This window comes from Equus przewalskii, chromosome 7 (assembly GCF_037783145.1).
Source record: "Equus przewalskii isolate Varuska chromosome 7, EquPr2, whole genome shotgun sequence".
NCBI classification, from domain to species: Eukaryota; Metazoa; Chordata; class Mammalia; order Perissodactyla; family Equidae; genus Equus; species Equus przewalskii.
In genome coordinates this window covers 16,030,325-16,048,276 of record NC_091837.1, presented here as the reverse complement: position 1 = coordinate 16,048,276, position 17,952 = coordinate 16,030,325, and the positions used below count along the sequence as shown (strand labels likewise).

At 47.6% G+C, this 17,952-nt stretch overlaps 1 protein-coding gene across 1 annotated transcript in view; it reads left to right on the top strand.

Annotated features, from left to right (window-relative positions):
* The window catches only part of SRRM4 (serine/arginine repetitive matrix 4), a 151,629-nt gene that overhangs the window by 97,795 nt on the left and 35,882 nt on the right, over nt 1-17,952 (top strand). Inside the window, exons 2-6 of the mRNA XM_070627125.1 lie at nt 6,356-6,502; nt 10,510-10,596; nt 13,024-13,095; nt 15,823-15,849; nt 17,586-17,636. Coding sequence (XP_070483226.1) covers nt 6,356-6,502; nt 10,510-10,596; nt 13,024-13,095; nt 15,823-15,849; nt 17,586-17,636 — 384 coding nt within the window. The remainder of the gene's footprint in view (nt 1-6,355; nt 6,503-10,509; nt 10,597-13,023; nt 13,096-15,822; nt 15,850-17,585; nt 17,637-17,952) is intronic.

Sequence of the window (17,952 nt, the reverse complement as noted above, 5' to 3'; positions counted from 1 at the left end):
GATATTAACAGGGCCCAGACTGAAGTCCCTGGAGCCAAGGCACAAATTAGCCGAATCCATCTTGTCGATGGGCTGGGTCAGCCCATGATGAGCCTGGGGCTTTTTTGGACTCAGGAGCTCAGGATCTGGGCCTTAATTCTCTATTGAAACAGGCAGATTGTAGTTTTCTGGCCAGTGCGGGGACAAGGATGGATCATTCACTGCCCTGGGTGCAAGTGGAGAACAGAAAACTGAGGCACGAGCGCCTGGGGTGTAAAGCAAGTCCCTTTGCCTCTCCAGGTCTCAGTGTCTTCATCTGTGTAATGGGGTTAAGTTCACCAAACTGAGCACCTTACAGAGGGTTGTCAGCATCACTTGAGACCCTGGATTAGAAAGTGCTACACACACAGGAGGAGCAGTTAGTAGGATGGAGGCAGTAAGTGTCAGGGATGTCGTGAATCTAAGGACCAAGTGCCATTCCTCTTTGTGGAATATGAGATTCAGGCCAAACCTTGAGCTATGGCCCCTTCTCCAGACACATAAGGCAAGTCTCTGTCTTACAGAGAAGTTACCAAGAGTCACCCTTTGCCCCCCATTTATTACTTCTTATATTTTCAAAGTGTTTTCCAGATTGCTTTCCTTTTTTCTCAGTTGATTCTTATAAACAGGCAGGGCAGCTGGTGTTCTTGCCACTTACTATCCCAGGCCTCAGTTTCTCCATCTGTACAGTGGGCTGACCATGCCTGCTCCTGAGTTTCTTTGGATGCTTAAATGAGACGATGCTTGAGAAGTGCCTAGCCAGGTGTCTGGCACAGAGTAGCTGCTTGATACACGCCAGCTGTTGCTATGATCAAGTGATGTGGAAACAGCATCAGACTGGGGGTTGAGAGGCCACAGTTCAAGCCGTAGCTCTGTCACCACGTGGTCTTCGGCAAGTCCCCTTGCCTCTTGGGTGCCTCGGTTTCCCCATTCTGCATGGGTGGGCTGAGGCTGGGGTCCTTTTCACTCCCCTCCAACACTGTTTGTCTCTGATCCTCCAAACAGGATTTAACCCAATCTAGGGCTTGGGACGCCAGGATCTGCACCCAACCCCAGGGCCAAATGAGCACTTTGTTGGGAGTGGGGTGCTTTGATGCGGGAATCGGGGAAGCGGCCAGGGAGCCAGGCATCTTGGAGAGTTTTGCAGAAAGTTCAGCCCTGACTCTTATCAGAGGCTGGGAATCTGCTGGTTGCCATGACTACGGAGAGCAGCATCTAAGCTCCAGGTCGCTGATTAGCAGGAACGAGTGGGGAGGCCTTGAGGAATTCAGTACTCACGGCTCCCTCCCTCCCTCTGTGAAGTGGAGTGTGCCGGGCCCTTGACTTCACTGTTTTAGCCGTCCCCTGAAGATCTTGCCTTCTTTTAAGTATTTTTGTATGCAACACGGAAGGGCGGTGTGGTAAAAATGAGGCAGCTGCCGGTACCCTCAGCAAAGACGGAGCAGAGAATTTTTCTCAAATCCTTGCAGAGATGCAGAGCTGGAAGCAGGGAGGAAAGATGGGCGGGGCTGTGGAGGAGAGAGCGTGGCTGAAGTGCTGTGTGACCTCAGACTGGTCTTTCTCTCTGGACCTCTGCCCCTTTATGTGTAAAGAGAGGGTAAATCTGATCTGTGGTTCCTACATGAGATTGGTCATCCGAATTCATTTGTACATCCATCTACCCATTCATTCATTCATTCATTCATTCATTCAACAAATATTTATTGGGCAAAAAGTTACACTATGCCAGGCACCATACCCCTGGGGATTCAGTGGTGAGAAAAGAGACTAGTGCCCACTCTCATGAAGCTTACATTCTAGTCCAGAAGACAAACGGTTAGCAAATAAGCATAGAAAATGGTCATTTCGCATAGTAACAAGTGCTCTGCAGGAAGGCACAGGGGGCTCCTGTGATGGAGGCAGGTCAAGACAGGGGAAGGATTACATAAAGGGTCAGGGAGGGCTTTGCCGAGAAGGTGACATCTGAAAGAAAGGAAGGAGTTGGCCATGCAAAGAGCTGGAGGAACAGCATGCTGGGTGGAGGGAAGAGAAGGAGCAAAGGTGCTCTTCCTTGTGGAAAAGCGAGGAGGCCATGTGGCTTGAGCAGAGTAAGGGACAGAGAGAGGTAGGAGATGGGGTCTGGAGCAGGCAGAGGCCAGATCATACAGAGCCTTTTAGTCCTGGTAATCAGCTTGGGTTTTAGTCTTGATCCCATAGGAGGTGGAATTGCCTAGAATGTGTCTTTAAGATTCAGATTCTCCCATTCCACCCCTTTGAGACTCTGACTTATTACAGGTAGGATGGGACCTAGGAATCTGTATTTTTAAAAACTTCTTGGAGTCCTCTGATAGTGTGCCAGGTTTGTGACACCCGGGATTACATGCTTTCTGAGTCTTTTTCAGTTTTGAGAAAGCTGAGAAGCAAAGTGTTAGAACATATTGAAAAAAAAGATCTTAAATGTCATATTGGAGAGGATTCCTTTCTTCCTTCCCTCACCACTCTCTGTCTGCCTGGTAGAATTAATTATGTCTTTGTTTGTTTTATGATCCCGGGTGGGGTACCCAACACCTGGAAAGTGAAGCCAGTGTCACTGGAGGAAAGAACAGCCTACGTCATCAGAGAGCGCCAAGTTAGAAGTTGGAGCAGCTCCATTACCCCTCCCCTCATCCAGCCACTGTCAGGATCCCCCATCCCTGATTCTGAACCCGGCTGCTGGCAGTGATGGCTCAGGCACTGTCCTCACCTTGTCCCCAGTGCCTGGCAGTAGCACCCACCAGCTTTCCCTGCAGTGCAGAATAACCCATGCCTCTCCTCTCTCCACTGGCACGAGTCACTGAGACCTTCCGCCCAGTGCCAGCACTATCTGTCACATATTTATTTGCTGCCAGATTCCTCACATCAGCTCTCCGTTTTTCCCTATCATGCAGGTGCCTCAGGTACAGATTTGTCTTGATTTCCTATAATGCCCAGAGAGCCCCAAATACCATTCTTATGTGAGTCCAACTCAAGGCTCTGCTGGGCAAGACGCATATGTTGATAAGCGCACTGATCACTTTTCTAAGAGAAATACGGAGTAGGATAGAAAAGCACTGACCGAGCCATCTGGTAGACTGAGGCATTGGCTGGGTTATTTCCACCAAGTGTAACCGGAAGGGATTAGTTCAAAGCATCTCAGACGCCCTTTCTGACTGTTTGAAATAAATGAATGTTCTCTTTAGCCAACGCATGTGCTCTTTCATTTATTCGTTGGACAAATGTTCTAAGTGTTTAGCAAGCAGCAGGCTCTGGAACAGTAAGACATGGCGCTAGACTGGAGCCCATAGTCTCGTGTGAGAGCAGACAACGGAAGGGCAGCAACAACCCATATCAGTGAAAGCTGCAGTGAGGGCAGCAAAGGGACTAACATATCCTAGAAAAGGGGTTAGAGCTCCCCGAAGCCTGCTCCCTACAACACAGTTTCCACCTCCTCCATGGTGACTCCATCCTGCCCACTGCTCAGGCTCAAAACCTCGCAGTTGACCTTGACCCCTCCCCTTCTCTTATTCTCTTGCTTCCCACATTTCACCAGCAGCAAAGGATGCTAGTTCTTCTCTCATAACATATCAGAATCTGGCTTCATCTCATCACCACCACAGCTGCCACCCGGATCGGAGCGTGGACTATTTCAATCACCTCCCAGTCTCTGTCATTCCCTCCCTTCCTTCTAGTGTCCTCAGCCAGTGGAGTGACCCCTCCAAATGTAAGCCAGACCATATCCCTCTTCTGTTCCAAAGGCTTCCTGTCTCAGCCACAGAGGACCAAAGGTCTTCTCATGACTTACAAAGACAGGATCTCTGATCTCCCCTCTTATCACCCCAGCCCTTGCTGGCTGCTCCTTGTACGTGCCAAGATCTTTGAACTTGCTGTTCCCTCCACCTGGAGCACATTTCCCATTCCCCACAGATACTTGTGTAGAAGTTATACATTACTAGGCAAAAAGTTACCCAAAATCTTTTTGGTTTAAAACAACAATAAATAGTTATCATTGTCTTGCAGTTTCCGTGAGTCAGGAATTCGATTGGGTTTGAGATTGCAGTTAGATGTCAGCCAGGGCTGCAGTCTCAGTTGACGGCTTGACTGGGGCTGGAGGATCCACTCCCAAGGTGGTGCTCTCACATGGCTGGCTGGTGCTGGCTGTTGGCGGGAGGCCTTGGTTCTTCTTCACATGGGCCTCTCCACAGGGCTGCGGGAGGGTCCTCACAATGTGATGGCCAACTTCCCTCAGAGTCATCAGCCCAAGAGGGAGAGGGAGATTCTGCCTTCGTGACCTCGTCTTGGAAGTCACACATGATCTCTTCTACTACATTCTATTTATTAAAAAGTGAGTCACTAAGCCCATCCAATATTCAACGGGAGGGAAATTAGGCCCCTTCTGTTGACGGCAGGAGTGTTAAAGAGTCTGTGAGCACATTTTAAAACCACCACAAACTGCACGGTTAGTCCCTGGTCCTTCAAGTCTCTACTCCCCTGTTACCTCCTCAGAAAGGCCTTCACGGGTTCTCTGTACAAAATAGCAGTCGTCCCCTCCCATCTCCTAGCCCCACTACACTGATCTAGTCTCTCCGTAATTTATTACCATCCGAGAAGCCGTGTTATTACCTGCTTATGTGTTTATTGCCTGCTCCCCCGTCTAGCATGTAAAGTCTATGATCACAGGGGACACCAGTCTTGTTCACTGCATCCCCACACTTAGAACCGGCCTGGAGACACTGCAGGCCCTCAGGGAATTGGAGTTAGTGAATGCGGGTTAGCCCAGCCAGGATAAGTATGGGAAGAGGCAAGCTTTGCTGGAAGCTGGGCTTAAACTGAGCTTCTTTGAGTTTTCTAAGAAGAGCCAGGACAGCATTCTGTATGGATGGATGGAGCAACGACGTGGAAATGGAGCCTTCACAATAGGAGAAGTGGAGCAGGGGGGTGTCAGGAAAACTGAAGCTGAATAGGATGGTGGCGGGGGGGTAGTTCTGGAAGCATGGAGCCAGTGGTGAGGGGGGCTGGGCAGCCCTGACTAGAATCTCCGTCCCTCCTGGGCTTGCAGTATCTCCCAGCTCTGCTTCTAAAGATGCACCGATAAGCTGCTGACAAAGACGGATGTGTTTTGCTGCCCTTCCCTCAATATTGACTGGGCTGGGCCTGCTCTGCTGACAGCCCTAAGGAGCAGAGGGCTTATCAGATGCATTCATCCCGAGTCATAAAACCAATCTTGATGCACTGGCTGCAGGAGCTTGGTGATGAGAAACGCTGATGCCTTTGATCAATGCTTGACCTGGGATCTGCAGGCAGGGTGAGTGGGGAGGGGAATTTGCTGGTTGGTGCCAGATTCACCTGTATCTCTCAAATTCCTGACTCCTCCGGGTTAGGAGCCAGGAGATTTGAGTGACAGTCTCTTCAAAGACTGAGTAACTAGGCACCTTCTGTTTCCTCTCTGGGACTCAGAGAAGGAGGTGAGACTCAGGTAATTTCCTGGAGGTGTCTGGAGCTCATCTCAGAGGCAGAGAAGGGAAGTTCAGGCCTTCGTGGGAACTGCTGTCCCAAGTAGGCGGCCTCATACCTGCTAAGGACACCACATTGGAGGTTCGGGGTCACAAGGATGTAAAGGGAAAGAGAACTGACACTTTTTAGACTGTTCTCTTTGCTTATATTATCTCGTTTTATCTTCACAACTCAACAATATATGGACTGATATTACTCCCTATTTTATCACTGAAGAAACTATAACTCAGAGAGGTTGAGTGACTGGCCCAGGTCCTCTAGCTACTAAATGGTGCAGATAGTGTTTGAATTCAGGGGTCTCTCTTTCATATACAGATAAGGCAGAGAAATGGGATAGAGATGGCGAAGGGGGGTTGGAACTAATCCTGCCATGCCTTGGCCTCCAATTACATCTTGAGGAAGGAAGTGAAATGCTGGTTTCCAGTCTCTCCCTATGTTTCGTCAGGTTAGGCTAGGCTATGCTGCAGTAACAAACACACCCCTCGATCTCAGCAGCTTGACCTAACTAAGGTTTATTTCTATCATGCAAAGTCTCATGTGGTTCAGGCATCTCTTCTCCATCACTGAGCTCCACCTTTCAGAATATGTGGCCTCCAAAGTCACTGTCACAGAGGAAGAGAGAGCTGGAGAAGGCACACAGATCTTATTGCCTTGAGCTGGAAATGACATATGTTACTCCCACTCAGAGACTAGTGGCCAAAGATAAGTTCATGTCACCAACCTAACTGCAAGCAAAGTTGGGAAATATTAGGACCGCTATTAATATTTGATGAACATTAACAGTCTCTCAGATCCTAACACTTTTGCCTCCTTATTTCTTCCCCTGTAGGACAGAACCTCAGAGCAGCCCCATGGTCCCTGCTCAGGATGGACCCTCGGAAAAGCTGAGCCAGCATCTGGCCACTGAGGCCTTGGGCACCAACAGCTGGGAGAGAGACAAGGCCTGCCGGGAGCTCAGTCCTGCCAGAGCACGCAGGTGAGATGCTCCCCGACTCCTCCTCAGTCCAATGGGGAAGATCAAGTGGAGGATGCAGAAATGAAGTTCATCTCTCTGGCCACTCCTCCCCTCTCTCTTTTGCAGGTTCCTCTTTCAAACCCTAAAATTAAATCAAAAGTCAGCAAATTTTTCTGTGGAGGACCAGACAGCAAATATTTTAGGCTGTGGGCCAGATGGTCTCTACCTCGACTACTAGCTCTGCCGTTGTAGCACAAAAGCAGCCATAGGCAATGTGGAAACAGACAGGCACAGCTGTGTGCCAATAAAACTTTATTTATAAAAACAGGAGACAGGCTAGATTTTGCCTGTGGGCCACAGTTTGTTGCCCCTGCCTTAAATGATAGAGTTAGTTCTTCTCCATTTTAATGACTCTATGAGCCATGACTCCCAAATTGTGATTTCAGCCCAGATCTGCCTCCTGAGTTTCAGATCTTTGTGTTTCCTCCTTAATTCAGTTATTCAAACAGGATTTCTTGAGCACCTACCACATGACAGGCATTGTGCTGGCGTCTGAGGATACAGCACTTTACTGAGGCTCAGAGAGGTAAAGTGGTTTCCCGAAATATGGCAGCCAGTAAGCGGCAGAGTGAGGGTTGGAACTCTGGTCTCTCTGATCTTAAATCCTAGACTTACACCCATCACATCATACTGTTGATGCTAATGAAAAGGCCAATCCAGCCCCTGCCTCCTATTTATAAATTTTGTGCTATATACAGCCAGCCGGTTGAAAGCCTTAGTTCTATTCCTCAAATTAACCCACACTCTCTCACTGCCCTGGGCCTGTATCTACCCGCCCGCCCCCCCCCCCCCAATGACAGATGGAAAATGGATCAAGTGTTTTTGTCAGCAAGACTCCCCAGATACAAGCCCTGCCTCCTTATGTTGAATCGGAGTGTCAAAGCCGTTTTACAGATGCAGAAACTGAGGTCCACTGGTAGTAGGGCAAAGATTAGCCTGAGGCCCCCTGCTCTGGTCCAGACTCACTCCTTATGGCCTAGAGTCCTTGGTTTACTGAGGTAGACTTTCTAAGCCCTACTGGGCGCTCATCTGAGAATTAGACAGAAGCTATGAGTAGTTGGGAAGCCAGAGTAGCTTTCATGGATGAAGTCCGCCCTTCCCTCCAGGCCGCCCTCTCAACTATGGGTTTTAGTTAGGCTATGATTCCAGTGACGGAGAAACAGTTAAATCCTGTCCGCTTGGAGAAGCGAACTTCAACATCAGATCTGCAGAATCGTCTTCAGGAAACAGGAAAAAATTGTTTCCATAAGATGCTGAGGGAGATGGAGAGAGAATGAGGAGGAGGAGAATTTCCTTATTCTCAAAACATCGTCTCCCCGATGGCCGAAGGGGAGTAAATATGTCATGGAGACTTGTGTTCAAACCTGGACACTACCACTTACTAACCGGGCGACTATGGGCAAGTTCGTTTTCCTCCCTGGGCCTCAGTTTTCACATCTCTAAAATGGGAATATTGAGATCTAATTCCAGAGGTCAGATGAGGATTAAATCAGATCAGGCGTGTACAGATCCCGACAGTGAGTGTGGAATACAAGAGGTGCTTAAAATGTTAGTTAGAGTCTCATGGAGCCTGAAGAGAAGGTTCTCTTCAGAGAAGGGCAGGACAATCTGGAAAGTGATGCCGTGTTATCAACTCGATTGTGAGTGTGTGGGCCTCTCACTCCCTTCTCCTATCTGTGACCCACTCTCTGACATGATAACAACCACAATAGTGAGGATGATGCTAATTATAAAGTCATAACAATTTTAATACTAGAAGTTCATTTACTGTGAACTCACTCTGTGCCGGACCAGGACACATTACCCGAGCGAGCTCCTTTATTCCTCACAGCCATCTTACGAGACAGGCATCATGTTTTATTCCCATCTTACAGAGGACGAAAATGATACTCAGGGAGGTCGCTGAGCTAGGAATAGAGCAGGAAGTTAAACCCAGGTGTGTCCATTTCTCGAGCCAGCGTTCTTTATGGCTGCGTAGTTCCCCTCTGCGCGTTTGACTGCTGTGTTCTGAAGCATTGTAAATATAACCACTGCATACTTACCCGCCGCGTCTCTCACTGCTGCTTATGTAACTGGGGTGTCCTTAACCACTATTCTGGCCCTTCCAGCCCCCTTGAGGGCACACCTAGGAGAACGGGGGCAGGGGAAAGAAAGGGCTAGAAGAAATGTAGACCTACCTCGGTAAAAACATTTAGGATTTGTGGAGGGGGTTGATTATCCTCCCCTCACAGTCCTCAGTCCTATCCAAATTCAAGTGCTGTCTTGATTTGACCCCACCGCTTAAATCTGAATCTAGGACAGTGGTTCTCAAACCTTGCTCCCCTGGCACCCTGGGGTTCCAGAAGTTAGAGTAATTGACCGAAATAATGACATCTTTCTCTGTTTTATAGGACACACTTTTAAAAGGTGTGTTTTTTTTCCCATTAAGTATTTCTCCCTTAAATATTTTTGGGTTTTTTTTTTTTCCCTCAAATTCCTGGCAGCTGTTACACTGAGAAGTGTTTATAGGAACCAAGATGATTTAACAAGCAACTAAATTCTTTCATCCATTCATCCCTCTTTTGGTCCCTTGACAAATATTTATTAGGCTCTTACTGTGTGTCAAGCACTTGTTAAAGGAAAAATTTGGAAGTGACCCACCATGTTTAAACAAGCAGGCTGTTTGTATCCTGGCTATGTGTGCCAGGCTTTATGCTTTATAACGTGTATGCATAGTTAAGTAGCTGGATACTCAACCCCTATGATATTTATTTTTAACCTACTAAAAGTGGCGCTTGAAAGTGTTATAGATGTAGCTATAAGATTTTATGTATTGGAGATGCAGAGCGATTAACATATATTCTAATCACTTTATCATTTTTTCTACTGAGCCGTCCAAAATCTTAGAATGGGAGGAAACAGAGCAGCATTTTATGATGTTCTGTAAAGAGCTGAGTAATTTCCAAAAGATCAGCCACACAGACGAGTTTGAGAAGGTATCTGGTTTTGTGCAAAAGCTTTTACGGTAGGATTCACACAAGCCTTGATTCAAATCCCAGACCGGATGCTTTCCTAGGCTGTGCGGACCAGGCAAGCCAATTTGACCGGCTGAGCCTGATTTTCTTCACCTGTAAAACGAGACCATAAAAATCATACCACTCTCAAAGTGGTTTTGTGAGCATCAAAGTATATAAAACACTCGGCACATAATAAGTGAATAAATGGTATCATGTTGTTACTAATAATGACAATAATACCATTATTAATACTATATTTTCCCAGTGAGGATCAACTGGGTTGGCATGTTTCCGTTCACAAGCAGTTTTGCATCCCAAACCGTCTCCTTTTGCCATGGGATACTGTTTTAAAAACATCCCTGGAGCCTGCCCCAATTATAAAAGGAGATAACTTGGTTTCATTTAACTCTACCCCGAGCGTTTGAATTTAATTGAACAGGAAATAATTATTCCTGAAGAGCCAAGGTTTTGGAGGTTCTGTGAGGCAATATAAGATATGTGTCTCATTGCATTAGACCTCGGCAAATATGCTTTTAATAATCAGCTGCTACTTATCATCTCTTCTGCCTCCTATTCAATTTCCAGCAGGAACTAGAGACACGATGTGTTGTGGAGGGAGGGGGCTGACCTGCCGATTAATTATTTAAAAAGTGATTTATTTACCAAGGTGAGCCATTTGCAAATTCAATAATAAATCTATTAAGGAGCAGTTAACCTCTATAACTCTGTTTTAAATAATCAATTGGTGTTTGGATAACGTGCAGCGTCTGTCTCATTAGGTTGGCATTAACTCCTTATTTGAGGCACTTAATCTGAAGTGTGACCGAATCAACCAGGAGGTGATAATTAGGTATTTGCTTAGGGCCCTTCATCCTCCAAGGAACTGGGTCCTCCTTCCCCAGCTGCAACGGCCCTGGTTGGGGGCTTGGGGAACCCTGGGTCCCCTAATGCTGACTCTGTGCTTCCCAACAGTGCCTCCCGAGTCAAAGACTTGACACCACTGCCTTCCTCCAGGGGAAAGAAGAAAAAGAAGAAATCCACCCGGAAGAAGAGAAGGAGGTGAGGGCCCTAAAGGGAGATGAAACCTTGAAGACGGGGGAAGGGACAAAATAGTCAATAGATAAAAATAGGAGTAATATTACAAAATAGGAGTAATACGGGTTTCAGAGTCAAACAGCAACTCCTCTTGGGTTCCGATCCCCTCTCTGCCTCTTAACTCGCTGTGTGATCTTGGGCAAGTCACTTCACCTCTCTGTGTCTGTTTCCACTTATATAAAACGGTGATAAAACCTACCTCTTGGGGTTTCGTGAGAATTAGATGAGAAAATGGATGTGCCAGCAGCTGTCACAGTGTCTGCCATGTAGTAAATGACCGATTAATCAGAAGCATAGTCATGACCATGAATACTGATTTTTTTTTTGAGAACTTACTCTGTGTGGATGGCTGTGCTAAGTACTGTGAGCGCCATGATCTTTTTTTACCCTTGACCACAATCTACTAGACGAGCATTATTATCTCCATTTTATTTTTATTTTTAAAAAATTTTCTCCAATTATATTGAGATACAATTAACATGTAACTGCATTCATTTAAGGTATACAAACAATGGTTTGTTATATGTATACTGTACTTAACACCCATCACCTCACATAGTTACCATTTTTATTTCTTGTGATGAGAACTTTTAAGATTTAATCTCTTAGCAACTTTCAAACGTATACTACAGTATTGTTAATTATAGTCACCTTGCTGTATATTATGTGCCCAGGACTTATAACTATTATCCCCATTTTGAAGATGAGAAAAGACAAGGCAAAGAGAAGGGGTGACAGAACCTACAGGGACTTGATCCCAGGCTCCCCAGCTGGTTCCACCACTCCCACCTCGCAAGTTGAACGCCAAGAATAATGACCTTTATGTTTTTTGCTAGCTATTGGCTCTTTTGTACCCTACAAATTTTTTTCTATGTACAATCCCTTTAAATTCTTTTTTATTTAAAAAGATTTCCAGATTTTCTTCTAGCTGCCACTTACTAGATTAAAAGCATGTCCAGTGGTCCAGACCCAGAGGGATGGGCAGAGACCTCAGGGGCGGGTTGAAAACACACGGAACCTCGGAGGCAGTATTCGAAGGAGCCTGCAGGGGGCAGCAGAGAGCAGCGTCTGGCTGACTCGGGCCCCAGCTGCCTGATTTCCTCTGCACCCCGTTAGCCCTTCGCCGAGTCCTAAGGGGAGGGGCCCAAAGTGGACAAGGGGGGAATGTGAATGAAGACCCTCAGTGTAGGGGGAGGAGTGGAAGGGGACAAGTGGCTTGAGCTTCCTGATTTTAGGGCTGGGCAGGAGAACACTTCAAATAAGGAAAAAGCAGACATCAGTCTTCACTATTTCCTTCATTCAATAAATGTCCACTGAGCACGTGCTTGGGGACAGCACTGTGATTTCCTAAGAGTCAACCCTTATCTTCCCCTGCAGACATGTTTTATTTGACCTGTAAAGTGTTTTTTGTCTTTTTAATCGGTGACTGACATTTAAAAACCAGGAGATTTCGTATGAAAAGATGTTTTTCTGGCAATCTCTATTGAAAAGGCAGGTGTCCTGGAAGCCTGGGTTTGCATTCCCACGCAGGACCTAGGCTGATCTGAGGAGGAGCTGTGCTGTCTGTCAGGCACTCTCTGGTTCACCACAGTCCCCACCACTCCCTATTGTCCCACACCCAGTCTGCTTTGTGCATTCGTGCTATCTGAGAGGCCCCTGTTGGTACCGAGTTTGCAACTCCTAGTCTGTTTCAACCTTGGTATGTTGTCAGTGGGGGAATAAGAAATGTAGAATGAGCAGGACATGCCCAAGGCGACCTCCTCAGTTGGTGGGTGAGTCAAGATTGGAACTCAGGTCACCTGAACCTCAGTCACAGTCATGGTCCTAGGGTGGCTCTGTTTCTCAGGTCACCCCTGACAGCACCAGCCATGCTGACCACAGCCTGGCGAGATCTCCTCCAGGGGCTCCATCTTATCAGGGAGACCACAGGGTGGGGCAGAAGAGAGGCCTAAAGTATATGAGAGGAGGGGCCCAGCTTGGAGGAGAACAGCAGAAAAAAGGAAATGTTTATGGCCTGACTGTGAGGGGACAGAGTGATTGACAGCAAGGCCTTTGGGGTCAGAGAGGCTTCAGTTTTAATCAGCTCCTCCATGTCCTAGCTGTGTGTCTTTGGGCAAGCCACTTGACCTCTCTGAACCTCACTTTCTTTGTCTGAAAAAGGAAGATAGCAATTGTACTTCCCTAAAAAGTGTGTGGAAGGACTAAGTGAGATAACGTATGTAAAACACACGATAACGTTGAAAACACATGCAAGCTAATATTAGTGTTGACGTTATCCTTGATGTGTGTTACGGGAAGAGCTGGGACCGTGTATGAGGCTGGGGAAGGGTCTGTGAAACCAGCCGTGGCCTTTAAGAGCCTCCCTCTGAGGGTGTCTCCCTCCCCTGGCAGGTCCGCATCATATAGCCCATCGCCTGTCAAGAAAAAGAAGAAGAAAAGTTCCAAGAAACATAAGCGACACAGGTATGGTCCTTCCTCCCCTGTGAGCAGGGACGCCCAGGTGGGGTGGGGTTGGGGTGAGAGTGGATGGCACCTAAAAGTCATTGGAAGCTTATCATTTCATTTATGTTAAATACTCATCTATGTATTGTTATTTATTTGTCTCTTTATAACTTGGGACCCCGGTCGCAAGGACCAGAGCCCCCTAAAGCTGACTCAGGCCAGAAGGGGGATTTGCTTACAAGGAGACAGGCATGTCTTAGAGCCCAGGCAGGCCTCAGAAAGGAGCTAGCACCAGGGAGTAGAGAGCTGGGAGCACCCACGCAGGACGCACAGTCCCCGAGTCCACGTGGCGAGATGGGTGCACCCTGTCCCCGTGTCTCCACATTGCAGGCTCAGCCACAAAAAACCACTGACTCTTTCTGCCTTGTTCCTTATCCCAGTTCCCAAGGAAAGGGCTCTCTGGTTGGTCCAATTGTGTCCTGGGGGGGGGTGGGATCATGGAAAACACAGCCGCTGGGATTGTCCACCCTTGTGGACAGTCATTAAGGGGCATTATGAACGGTTGACATGTTCCAAAAGATGTCCACTATGCACACACGCACACACTCTCACACTCCTACTCACACACATGTGTATGTTTATGGGGAAAAAAAAGACCGGAAGGATATCCACCTGAAGACACAAATCTGTGGCTCATGGGCCAAGCCATTATTTCATAAGCGGAAGATTTTGCAATACAAAAATCCAGTTTTCCAGGTCCTCTATAACATCAGAAGCTCCATCTTCATTGGACCAGTTTCCCACAGGTGACCCTCAGCTGAAGCTGAGGAGTGGCTGTGCATTTAGACAGAGCAGGGATGCGTCAGTTTGCCGCAGGCCTCAGTTAACCTGCTCCCCGCATTTGCACACGTTTGCAAAGCCTGCCTGGCCCTGGGGCCAGGGAGTTAGAAGCCCCCTGTGTAAGTTATTTGCTGTGGTGGGCTGTGGATGACAGGGACAGAGCGGTTTATATTTTATTCTTGCTTATCTGTATCTTCCATTTTCCTACGTCAATGGGGGATTACTTGTGCAATTAACTACATCAGCACAGAAGGTAAGAGGTCATTTGGGCTTTCCCCTGCATCTCAGCCCTGCTTCAAAGTTGCCTCAACGTGGACGTTTCCCAATCCAGGGGTGCGATCAAATCTCAGCTCTTGTTGCCAGAATGGTCTCAACTCAGTGTGGTCTCACCAATCACGTCCACTATCTTCCCAAACATTCCAGTTGATGTTGAGTTCATGCTGAAAGCAAGACGTGGGCAAACCAATTAATGCCATGTTGATGTGGTGTCAGAAACTTTCCCCAGCATGGCGTTCTTTGTGGGAACTCCATGACCTGCCCATGACTATAGACTACCATCTTGTCACCTTCCGACGCTGAACAATTTGTCCCAGTTTAGGGGTTGGCTGGGGAAGGGGGAAGCATTTTTCTAAATCTGGATCTTGGAAGCGAAGTCGCTTCTCACTCAGGGGTTTCTTCTCATGAGAAAGAGACTGCGCCCGAAGGTTAGAAACAGGCTTTTTCCGCTGGCTACCATTGGCCCAAGGGTTAGAGGGAAGGAGGATCATAAAGAAGTTGATCAGGAGGGGAAATAATATTGCTGATCCTTCCCGAACCCTCCCCACTGAGCACCACCCCACTTCTGGTCCAGCTTCTTGAAATGTCTGGTTAATGGTGGTTGACTTTTTAAGATGTAGGAGCTAGGGCTAAAGGATGCTTTGAGATTATTATTTTTTTTTCTCCTCTCAAATAAACCTTCAGAGTTAAAAAAGAAAAAAATTCCCATTTTTCACATCTGTTTATTGAATATCCATTTTGTGCCATGAATGAGGATTCTGGGCTCCGGGAACAGAACAGTGACCAAAACCCAGCTCCTGCCCTCAAGTTGCTCCCATTCTAGTGGGGAAAATGGATAATCGTATTATGCAGAGCTCTGTCCTATAATCAGGCTAAGCTCAGAAGCTCACCAGGGCATGTGGGAGCAGAGGGAAGGCACCCAACCCACCTGAGGGGACTGGAAAATGCTACGAGGAGAAGATGACATCTGAGTCGAGCTCTGAAGAATGAGTAGGAGTAGGTGAAGCTGTGTGACCCTGGGCAACTTAACTGACTTCTCTGAGCATCAGTGTCTTGGTAAAATGGTTGTTAGTAGTATTCCACATGGTTTGGGGGAAGATTGAATGAGATTGTGTGAGATGCTTAGCACAGAGACTGGCACATAGTAGGAGTTCCACTTATGGAAGCTGGTTTTCCCTTGATGATGATGATGATGATGATGATGATGATGATGATGATGAATCCACAACTAGGGAGAGGAAAGATGAGAGGAGACTTAGAGGAGGGAAGGAGGTAGAGGACTCTTTCTTATCTCCCCCTCCACCCGGGACACACTTACTGACAACTCTGAGTGAGGGTTGAAGCATTGGTTACCTTTGACCTGGAAGTTCAAAATACATCTCCCATATGATCTTCACATTCTTTGAAATCTAAGAGAGGAGGAGGATTGCCTGTGTGTCCCAGCCCCCGTGTAGCGTGCTCACAGATGCACTGACACATTCATCCCAGGAAAGAAAACCTCAAACTCACCCATATTTATTTTCTTCCCTCCCTCCCTTGGTTTCTTTCTTCCTTCCTCCCTTCTCTCCTTCCCTCCCGCCCTCTTTTCTTCCCTTCCTCCCTGTCTCTCTTCCTTTTATTTCCTTGAATCAGGTCATTCTCCAAGAAGAGAAGGCACAGGTAAGAACCTTGTTGCCTCTGGCCGCTCGCTTCAGCTTTCTGCTTTTAAGCAGCTTCTAGAGTCAGCGCCCCGTCTCCATCTCTGTGTTCTTGGGCACATCCCCTTCATCTCCCTGGGCCTCCGTTTCCTCCAAAATGATGGCCTTGAGCTGGTTTCCCTGAAAGTTCCAAGCCAGCTTTCTACTGCCATCAGGCCGGATGGTTGCTCCTGGACCAGCCCCTGCTGATGCCCCTCCCTGGAAAGTCTCCCCACTCTTACCAGGGTCTGTTTTAGCGTGGGTTGAAATCTTGGGTCGGGGGCATGTAGAGAAACATCAGCCCCAGCCACCCCACCAAAGCCTCCCCAGACCCTAGCCAAGGGATGGAGGCCAAGTCCTACTGTACACTGGGTGAGCTGTCATCTACGGGGTACTCACTATAAACTGGGATCCTGCCCTGAGCTCTTTCCATGTGTGTGAGTTTAATCTCCATTAATGCCCATCACACCCCTTTGCAGTGGGTATGTTTATTATTCCCATTTTACAGGGGAAGAAACTGAGGCTCAGACAGGCATGTCCTCAGACACACAGTCAGAAGGTGGCAGAGCCAAAACTCAAACCCAGATCCACCAGACAGAGGATCAGGACACCCTGCGGTGGCCTCTTAAATAACAATAACAGTAGAGTAGCTGGCAGAGTGCAAGGCCCTTTCACTCACTCAGTTAACAAGCGGACGTTGATTACCGACATCATCCTTCTTCTCAGCCCAACAGCCTGAGCGATGGCCCCGTTTCACAGCCGAGGAACCCGGGTCTTGGAGAGACAGGTTGCTTACCAGATGTCACACAGCAGCTAAGCCGTAGAGCCAGACATAAACTGAGATCTTTCAGTGACGTTCTGGGCTCTTCCACAGCCCAGGCTGAGTCTCAAACACGGGGATAGATCCCGCAGCTGGATGAAATTGGATGAAATCAATTTCCCCTTCCCACCACCTAGGCCAGCGATGGGTTCTTGGTGACCCTCTGAAGCCAGTAGGGCTTGAACTACCAAATAGCATTCGCCCTCTGAGGCCTCTATTTCATTCCATAGGACCCCAAGTCATCGTTGTCCATTTGACCCACACCCCAGCCCTCTGACTTAAAAAAAAAAACAAACAACAGACTTGAATATTCATGAGCAGAACATTTCAGAATCTGCCAAGCTTTGTGAGGCTTCAGAACATCTCCCTGGATATTCCATTCTCTTCTCTCAGAAATGGATGGAACAGCAGCCAAGAGCATGGGCTCTGGGACCCAGGGTCTGGGGCCATGTCCCACCTCATCTGTGTGATCCCGGGCAAGTTTTTAGCTCCTCTGAGGCTCAGTTTCCACATCCACAAGTGTACTTCTAGGCTGCAGGAAGAATCAAATGAGATTGCCGACAAAAAACATTTAACAGAGTGCACACCCTATAATAGAGCCTTGAGCAATGGCGGATATTATTATCGTTACCTTTATAACGACTGTTATTATTAACCTATAAAGCTGCCCTTGGCATGCCGCACACCCCGTGCTCAGTCTCCGTGTGGGGTCGCTGTCTCTCGCTGAGCCTGCTGGGGGGAAAAGGTGGCAGCGACTGCTCTGGTGTTGGAAATGATCAGTGTCTGTTCCAAAGTTGCCTGCATCTAGTGGCCACTGTGTGTTCAGCATTTTAACTCCTTTATTTTTATCTTTAACTGGAATTCTGCATCTTTCAATTAATTGGCCATTTCTCGTTTAGCTCCTCTAGCCCAAAAAGCAAAAGAAGGGAAGAGAAGAGGCACAAAAAACAGTAAGTGGATTCCACCTGGAACATTCTCTCCGGGTTGGGGAGGTGGAAGAGCTGGCCTTGTAATAGTCAGCATCAGAGATGCCAATAATCAGGGAAAGGGAGAGGGGGCTGGGTGCAGGGAGAGGGAAGAAGGAAGGGAAAGACAGAACTGAGTGTGGACTCGCACCTGTGGTCTTGGGTACACATGAGTGTGCAAGGTTGTGTATACGCTGTGCATATGTGTGTGTTTGTGTGTGCGTGAAAGTGAGTGGTATGCACCTGTGTGCCTGGTGTGCCCAGTGCGTGCGAGTTCTGTGTGCCTGCATGTGCACTGAGT